Source organism: Phyllostomus discolor, chromosome 2 (genome assembly GCF_004126475.2).
Source record: "Phyllostomus discolor isolate MPI-MPIP mPhyDis1 chromosome 2, mPhyDis1.pri.v3, whole genome shotgun sequence".
NCBI lineage: Eukaryota > Metazoa > Chordata > Mammalia > Chiroptera > Phyllostomidae > Phyllostomus > Phyllostomus discolor.
Window position 1 is genome coordinate 52,876,570 of NC_040904.2, and position 9,485 is coordinate 52,886,054.

Consider the following 9,485-nt stretch of genomic DNA (forward strand, 5'->3'; position numbering starts at 1 on the left):
ATTGGGTCTACAAGGGACTACTAGGTCAGGGACTGGCACCAAAAGGTACTCAGAAGCCAGTTAAACTGAAACTCAGCACCAGTGACTTTGAGAAAACTGGGTTAGAGTTTTTAAAAGGTTATAAGTTAGCAAAGGTAGAAGGCCAGGGAATTTCCAGGAGGGGCTACAGTGCTTCTGAAATCTGGCCTGGAAGCCAGAGAGGCCCACCATCCCCCCATGGATGAGGCCTGTGGACTGTAGGTCGCACTGTCCAATTGCAGGAGGAATTTGGGTGTTCGACACAGGGTCATCTGGCGTTTATCACACTTTCTAGCTAGAAGGTTTTTTGTTTGTTTGTTTGTTTGTGCTTTGATTGAGACGACCATAGAAGCCAGCAGGTTGTTCCAAAGCCCAGAAATGAGTTAGTAGCCAAAGGTCAAGCTGGTCAGATGATTAAAGCTACATTGTCTAATTGGCACATAAAAAAAGTGCGATTCACGTAACTATTCATTCCCAGTGGAGGGTCGCCTGCCATTATTTGACACTCAGGTAAAAAACATCATTTGAATTTTTACTAGGAATTCTCATCTAAAATATGTCAATGATGTAAAAAATTGAAGGACTGGCCTGTCAAATCAGTCTTATGCTTATTTGTGATTAAAACTGAGTTCTGATCGCACATAAGCATTACTTGGAAACTCTCTCGGAAAACTGAGATAATGCGGAACCTGACAGCAGCAGGGGGCACCGCGGGGGTCAGGAGCGGGGAGCATCTTACTCTCAGACAGACTACCCACTATATTGTTCCCTCCAGTCGTCTCACTATTACCTGTGGAGAAAGGCTCCAGATAATGAAAGATATGTCTTGGTGTTTTCTTTGTCCCTCTCCAGTTTCTTTAATAGAATAAAAGTATGGAAAAAAATATTAAACAGCACCCCTCCATTCTCAGAGAGCTGTCACGCAAAGAAAAACTACTATTTTCCACAACCTTTTTGCATAATAAGCTGTAGTATAAAATTCCACCTTGTACCACCTCCTCCATAAGTTTCGATGGAGACATTTATTCAGTGAGTTGCAATTCATCTTGAGGGTGGAGTGTCAGAATTCAAGATGCTTCAACAGAGGGGTAAGCCCAGATCTTGGCGATATCTGTAGATAAAAGAGATGCTGGTAACTTTGAGCTGTAATTGCTGGATTGAGCAGTCTCCCCATCCCCTTGACCAAGAGCTGCAACCAGGTCCCTTTAAGAGACCAGGAACCCGCCGGGCTTCCGAGACCGAAACAGATAATCTCTGCTCCTCCCCTGTCCCTGCGCAGCGAATGGTTCGCTCCGGCCTATATTTACCCGAGATGTTCGTCCCAGACCGCAAGGATGTGAGGCTGGCGAGCTGGCTAGCTCTCGCAGCACCGGAGGGGTCGCGCTGCATAGGAGAGTAGTAGACCCAGCGGAGCCCGGGAGCGGAGTTGGAGAACCCCGGAAGGCAAAAATGAGGTAGCGACCGTCCCTGGAGCTGACCATGTACGCACCCCGCCTTTGGAGCCCCGCGGTACCCCGGCGGAGCCAGCCCGGACAGTGAGCCCGCGGAGCGAGAGTCCCCCGCGTCCGGTCGGAGCCAAGATGCAGTGAGAGCCACGGTGGGACTGCTGCGCGGGGCCCTCCGCGGCCAGCCGGACCCACCATCTGACCACACTTGGGACAAGCAGCTGATTCTGGGACCAGCCCGGCGGAGGGGCTCTCCGCTTCCAGCACCCCCTGAGGGTGGGGAGCACTGGCCCCTAGGCTCACTCGCTGTTGAGTTTCCGAGGCTTCTGGCCCCAGCCCTGGGAATTGTGTGTGTGTTTGAGAGGGCGGCCCTTTTCACATTCGCCGAGGAGTTCCTGCATTATTTTAGCACCATCTCGGCTGCTTTTGCTTGGGGTCCCTCTGTTTCCAGGGGCGCATCTTTTTTTTTTTTTTTGTTTCCTAAAGATATTGTCTACACTACTCTCGTTCGGTCTTTTTCTCATTTTCCTTGCTTAAGAGTCTTTGCCTCTTCTCCTGCCCAGGCTGGAGTAAATCCTGTGTGCGCTTTTTTCCACACTCGCAGCTGAATATTTTCTAACCTCTTAAAAAAATTCTACCCGTAACCCCCGCAGGGTTTCCGAGCACTACACCCCTCTCCTGCCCCCCAACTCCTTACCACTGGGCCACTCCCAGCAGAGTTTTATTTTTCGGTCTTGCCCGGGCCGAGCCCAGCCTAGGCGGGTGGCTCAGCGGGACTCGCACCCGCCGCTGCCGCCCAGCTGCGCCGGGGCGCCCTCCGGAGATGCTGCCGTGGAAGAAACACAAGTTTGAGCTGCTGGCCGAGGCGCCGCCGAGGCAGGCGTCCAAGCCCAAGCACTACGCGGTGAGCCTGCACTACTCAGCGCTCAGCTCACTGGCGCGGGCGTGCCCCGAAGGCGCGCTCAGCCGAGTGGGCAGCATGTTCCGCTCCAAACGAAAGAAGCTGCACATCACCAGCGAGGACCCTACTTATACTGTGCTCTACCTGGGTAATGCCACCACCATCCAGGCGCGAGGCGACGGCTGCACCGACCTAGCTGTGGGCAAGATCTGGAGCAAGAGCGAGGCAGGCCGTCAGGGCACCAAGATGAAACTGACTGTGAGTGCGCAGGGTATCCGTATGGTGCACGCGGAGGAGCGGGCGTTGCGCCGTCCGGGCCACCTCTACCTGCTGCACCGCGTTACCTACTGCGTGGCGGACGCGCGGCTGCCCAAGGTCTTCGCCTGGGTGTATCGGCACGAGCTCAAGCACAAGGCGGTAATGCTTCGCTGCCACGCGGTGCTAGTGTCCAAGCCCGAGAAGGCGCAGGCCATGGCCCTGCTGCTCTACCAAACATCGGCCAACGCACTGGCGGAATTTAAACGGCTTAAGCGGCGGGACGACGCGCGTCACCAGCAGCAGGAGCTGGTAGGCGCGCACACCATCCCACTAGTGCCGCTGCGCAAGCTGCTTCTGCATGGACCTTGCTGCTACAAGCCGCCCGTGGAGCGCAGCCGCAGCGCGCCCAAGCTCGGCTCCATCACCGAGGACCTGGTGGGCGAACAGCAGGAACAGGAGCTTCAGGAAGAAGAGGAAGAGGAGCACAACGAGGGCTACCTGGAGGAGGAGGAGGAGGAAGAGGAGGAGGAAGACCATGTCAGGGAGGAGGACCCCGCAGAAGAAGCGGAGGAGCAGCGGGCACTGGTGGTGGCCATGCACTTCGAATGTGGGGATTTGCTGGACACATTGGAGAGTGGCCGGGAGGAGGCGCTGCGGGGCGGCGGGGTCTCGCTGAGCCCCGGGGTTGGGCCCCGGCCTTTGCTGCTGGGCAGCTCCTCTGACGTGAAAGCAGAGCTGTCGCAGGTTATTAACGACCTGGGCGAGCTCAGCTTCGGCAACGACGTGCGAAGCCTGGAGGCCGATTTGCGGGTGACGCGCCTGCTGTCTGGTGAGAGCACCGGCAGCGAGAGTTCCATAGAAGGCGGGGGCGCAGACGCCACCTCTGCCACTGCTGGCGACCAGTCCGGCCCTACCGATCGCACCAGCCCAGATGAGCCGAACTCCGGCTGAGCTCCCCGCAACCTTACGTGCGCGTCCTGGCGCCGCACCGTGACTCCCCACGTCTTCTCGATCGCCTCCTTACGTCTCCCTGCCACCCCACCCCGCCGGTCCCTGCTCGCTCGCAGGAAAGGGGAAATGGAGGCCTAAGGCCCGGAGTTCCCTCTGCCCCTCTCCCTCCACACATTTAGCTCTGTTGTAAGTGGAGCTCAGGTTGCCTGTGGAGATGTGCGGGGGTGGGATGGGGAGCCCTACAAGGAAGAAGAGAGGCACAACGCTCCGAGGTCCGGGGTGAGGGAAATGCCCGCAGGAGTTAGCAAAGCCCCGCAGGCGTCAGGTGCTTGCCCGCCGGCTTCCTGTTTGTGGGGCGCTGGGGCCTCAGGAGCAGGGGTTCACTTCCTCCCCACCCCTCCTATTGAGAGCGAGCTATCGTTGTCATTGGCATGTTATTTAAAAGGAAAAGGAATTTACAATCACAAGGTTTGAGGCTTTAGTGCCGCCTCTGAGCCCCCAGTCTTTCGGTGAGAGTGCTTGGGTTGTTTACCTCAGACTAAAACCCTTGAAATTCTGCCAAATTCCTCAGATAATTGTTTGGTGGGGGTGGGGGAGGGAAATGAAAGAAAGTTGTATTTTGTTTACAGTTAAAGACATCTAATATCTTTAAAAAAAGGAGTTTTCCTTTAGAAACACACACACCTTCCTTCTTGCTCAAAAGATCTCACTCCATGATACTGTGTAAAAATATTTTTGCACTGTTGTTAAGTATTTTTGACATCTTTGTTTTTGTACATAACTGTGTTCTCAGAGCTGGATGTTTATATCTTTTGCTGTGCAAAAGGGACATGTACAATGTTGTTCAGTTGTATATACAGAAATGTGTATAAAGCCTTTTGTTATTTTTGAAGAGTAGCACTACTCTGGTTCTGTTTGCCCGCCAGTGGGGAGAGAATAAAGAGGAAAATTGAGCAGAACAGGTGAGCGTCTGGAGCTGCTGCTGAGGCTGCGGGGCGGTGGGGGCTGGAAAGGGAGTTTGGGGGGCTGGGCGGTGTGGTCCGTCATGTGGCCGTTGCCTCGCTCAGAGGTGATTAAGGGAGGGACCTACTTTATGTGAAGTCGGGGGCCTCTGGCTACTTGCCACTCTGGGTACTGTGTCTGGGAACAGCCTTCTCAAGTATGTCCCATATTCTTAACTAATTAATTTCCGGGAGAATGGGCTTCCTTTGGTCTCTTTGAGATAATTCTTAGAGATGCAGGGTGAGTTCTGTTCCTCACACTCAGACCTGTGAGGTTATTTAGGGAGGAGTGACTTTCAACATCTTGGGAGGTTTTACCACCTTCTGTGGTTCATGCTAATGATCAAGTGTAAGAATTACAATACCATCTTTCCCTTTACAAACAGCTGAGGGAGCTTTAAAAATAAACTAGAGATCTAAAGAAAGTCTCCACTGGGCTCTCTGGGGAGTAGGACCATCATTGTTTTGTTTTGTTTTGTTTGTTTTCTGGGAGGAAAATCAAGGGTAGAGGAAAGTTGGGAGGTTTCAATGATGGCATGAGTGAGTAGAGGTGCAGGTGGGGTGGGTGGGGAGGCAGGTGGAAGAACCTCTTTCCTTCCCTCCTGCAACCCAGCGTGCCCGCGTGGGGATGGTGTGGAGGTCAAGGCAGAGAAAAGCTGTTGCAGCTTGCTGTGTGTGTTTTAGAGCTTTCATGTATTCTGTGTGTTTGTTTCTGTTGTAAACTCCAACAGATGTCTCTCATTTGGCTACACCCGGTCAGCTAGGAGTTGTAATAAGATGCTGCCAAAACCGTGCCTTCTGCGAACTAGTTTTTCCTTGTGCCCCTTGGGGCCCCTTTTATGACTTGCAGAAATGGATTGTACTCCTGGCCTTCCCTGGTGTCCTGAGGCTACTTTGCTTTGTTTTCATCATAAATATGTTTTAAGCAGCTAGACCCAGAAATTTGAAGGAGCCTGGAATTCACTGGAACCATAGAGGAATGGGAGAGGAAAGATCTTCCTAATGGAATGCTTCAGGCATAAGACTATCTTTAGAAGAGCAAAGCAAAGTTTGGGGAGGTGGGGGGAAATAATTTCTAAAATATTCAGCTGCTTCTTAGGGGCATTAAGACAAGGTCCAGGAAAGGGAGAGGAACATTGATGTGAGAGAGAAGCATCAATAGATTGCCACTCACATGTGACCCAACTGGGGACCAAACTCGCAACCTGGGTATGCGCCCTGATTGGGAATCGAACCCATGACCTTTCAGTGTACAGGACAATGCTCCCGCCAACTGAGCCACACTGTCCAGTGCTCATTGAATGACATTTTAAAACCCCCAGCTAGAGAGAGGTCAGGAAAGTCAAGTCCTATCCTACCTAGACACCTACATCAGGTACCTTCCACACTGTTGTCACCTGACCGGCAGACAGCTGTATGGACCATCACTATTTTGCGTGACTAGATTTCACATTTCAAATTATTTCTACATATTGCCAAGTTCCTTTGCTATTTGAAACTGATGAAAGCATTCAACAAGGTGAAGACCATATGGCCAGTACTTGGAGGTGTTCAGTTGTATATACAGAAATGTGTATAAAGCCTTTTGTTATTTTTGAAAAGTAGCACTACTCTGGTCCATATATCTTTATTCTTAACCAGTTTAGGTGTCCAGTGAGAACGCTAAGGTTGGCTTTCTTCCGTGACTGACTGATGGCGGTATGGTGACTGGTCAAAAAGTGCAGACAAATGACATTTAAACCAACACTACCAATAAATATAAGGCAACTCTCTTTAAAAGTCTGATTTTTCCCGTTATCTGATTTATAAATAGGGAAGGGGGGCTTACAGATTGAGGAAAGAGGAAGGAGAAAATAAGCAGACTGCAAAAAACCCAGCTCCCTTCCTCCTTTCTCCCCTCTGCTTTTTGGCTTTTATCCTCACTGCACCCTAGGGTTCTGGCTGATGTAATTCTAGAAGAGATGTGAAGGTGATACATGATTCACTCTTCTTACGGCTCAGTCTTCCAGGGATGATATCACTAGCGTAAGAAGAGATGTTTTAAATGAAAAAAAAAAAAAAAAGAGAACAACAACAACAACAATCCACAAACAGAAACAAAAAATGAAAACTAATTTGCTCCTGACGCTCAGAGGGTAAAGAGTGGTATGACAACAGCAAAACTAAGTACAGGTGGATGAAATACACAGGCCAGAAAAGCACCTGAGGTCGGTCTGGTTTACTCATCGAATTTAGCTTTTCCTTCTTGCAAGGTGAGACCTATGTTTCTCCTTTGCGTAACCTGATGGTACTTTAAATGCAGTAAGACACTTTCACATTCGTCCCCAGTCTAAGTAATCCTCCATGTCCAGCATTGCGGCATCAACAGCCTGAAAAACGGAGTGACTTCCGTCGCAAGAGAGATTGTTGCAGGGTGGCAGTGTGAGCCCACACATGGACTTCTCTTGTTCGGTGGTTGAGGGGAAGGAGGGAGGAGCAGGACAGTGTGAAATAAGCGATGGTATTGCACACCCTCCCAATTGTTAGAGTTTCAAAGAACACCCATCCCCCCCCCCCACACACATGCTGCTCCCTGAAGAAAACATCCCTTTCACTGTCCTACAGGTAGCAGAACAGTAGATTTTAAATTAAAAAGGCTCTGTTCTACTAAGAAAGCACAATTCCCTCCCAGGGACAGAGTTGCTTTTCAGGGTTTTGCTTGTGAAAGAGGGAACTGGCTGGTGGAATCTATCCCTGGCACCACACTGGAGATTAAAAACCTCATGGGAGTCACCAAGGATCATGAGAAACATAAAAATTCTATTAGGAGTAAGTTGCCCTCATTTCTGACTGGATTTAGTAATTTAATAAGCACAGGTCTTTCCTCTGTGTGGTATGCATCAGTAGCCCAGCATCTGCTGGTAAGTGATGCGTGACAGAGCTAGAAATGTGCGCGGACTGCCGGGGCGAGGAGCCATGTCTGACACATGGGGAACAACTTAGGGCTCCAGGCAGGCAGGAGGCCGCTGGGGCCAGGGCGTTCCATGCTGCAGGTACCAGGCTTTTCTGCAACATGGCCATCTGGATCTTGCTTCACTGTTATCTGGGATCTTTCCTACTCCTCCTGGCTCATTCATGTTCACAGGTCACAATGTACCTTGGGCCAACCCCCTCCCCCTCCACCAGCTCAGAAGTGATGCAATTTGAGCAGCCTTGCCTAACCACCGTTTTGTTTTGGTGGTTTGAATGGCTAGGAGCCCCTGCACATTGACACTCATTCCTTTCCCTCTCCAGGCTGTGCAGTAGCACTAGCAAAGGTCCGTGTTCCTAACCTCCTCCACAGAGTGGCCCTTCTGACAAGCTTCCTCTCCTGCCTCTGTTCATCACTCTCCCAGCCCACTTCCTCCTGTAACACATCCTTCTCCATTGGTTTCTTTTATTATCCCGCTTCCCATCTGATCCTGGCTTCGCTTCTCTTCCTTCCCACAAACCTAGCTCAGACCTTAAATCACCCAAAAGGAAAGAAAATCCAAACTTCAAGGGAAAAACAAATCAAGCACACATTTGTTGGGCAGCACTGCATGCTGTGGCCCTGCCCCCACTTAGAGATGAACGAATGAAGCAAAGAAGGATACTGTCCCGCCCACGGTTACACAAAAGTGGATCAAGACCCAGAGGTCCAAACTCTTCCATTCATGCCCTTGTCACATTCCTCCAGTTTTCATGGCTTATTGCCAGATTCTTAGCTTTGGGATGGCAGAAACTGACAGCTGATTTTTCCCCCTTTCTTTTATACCCTACATTTCATACATGGTAAATGCTTGATGATAAATATTAGTGATGCCGTTCATCAACATGCCACTCCCATTACCAAGTGGGTGTGAGTATCTACTAGCTGCACCATGCTGGAGGTTGAGATGTCAGATGCCTGTCTTCCTGGGGAGAATGTTCCTACTGGGTGGGTGGCAGCCTCCAGAGGGACATGGTCTTCTCCTGCTTCCACTTGAGATCTAGTCTGGCCAGACCTCACCCTAGAAAAGCAGGTCTAGTTTAAGGGTGGGGGAGCTCTCCCCATTGCATCACAAGTGTTGTTAATCATCCCTCCTTAGAATAATCCAAGGACAGGCATGTATCTTTAGGCATGTATCGTTAGGATTCACCAAACTTAGCAGAGAGCTTGGAACTTAGTAGATGCTCAGGAAACTCTAAGGATAGAGTAAAGAAGTGATTCTACTTTAGGTTAGGAAAATAGGTCCGATAAGGTTCAAGATCATCATCCAGATGGAGAAGCCAAGATTTTAAGGATATATGTTTGGAAAGCAAAGAAGATTAGGATTCAATTGACTCTTTCACTCCACAGAAGATAGATTCAATTCCTGAAATTTTCCTTGGAATTTTTTTGAACTTCTGAGGGAGGAATGGTTCTAGTTTGGAGGAGGATGGTTTATTTAATTGGCTCTGTCTCATTTCCACTCCAAGGTTATTGCCGAAGCTCTCTAATTTTAGTCAAATGAAGGGAGAAAACCTGCCGGTCAAGTGTCCTGGACTGTCTCTGCACTGACCCTTTCAGTCACCCCTCCTCTAGCCTCAAGGTTCTCATAGGTAAAATGGGTGGGTTGGATTAGATAATAGCAAGACTTTCAGCACCAATGTTTTGAATTGAAGGAGGAGCAAAAATCAAGGTCAAGTGTGTTTCTGTCTTCTTCCATCCCCTAGTGGGACAGAAGAGAAGAAACCTCTGACCGTGGGCTAGAAACTGTCTGTCCCCAGAGCCCAACTTTAGGATCCACTATGGTCTGGACCTCCACCAGAGTCTGACGTTGAGGTGATGTTCCTTTGGCCAAGGCAGACCAGTAGTTTCCTATTAGGTACCCCTTTCACTACTTCAAAACTTGGAGACCATGGTGGGCCTTAAAATGGGATTGACACTGA

At 50.2% G+C, this 9,485-nt stretch overlaps 1 protein-coding gene across 1 annotated transcript; it reads left to right on the forward strand.

Moving 5' to 3' along the window:
* Window positions 1-1,300: 1,300 nt before the first annotated feature.
* On the forward strand, window positions 1,301-4,532 carry FAM43A (family with sequence similarity 43 member A). The gene has a single exon (XM_028505053.1). It carries the CDS (start codon window positions 2,287-2,289, stop codon window positions 3,571-3,573), a length of 1,287 nt encoding a protein of 428 aa, XP_028360854.1. The 5' UTR covers window positions 1,301-2,286; the 3' UTR covers window positions 3,574-4,532.
* The last annotated feature ends 4,953 nt before the right edge of the window (window positions 4,533-9,485 follow it).

What these genes read in the sequence shown, in the direction of transcription:
- FAM43A (XM_028505053.1), top strand. Translation starts at nt 2,287, where the DNA reads ATGCTGCCGTGGAAGAAACACAAGTTTGAGCTGCTGGCCGAGGCGCCG.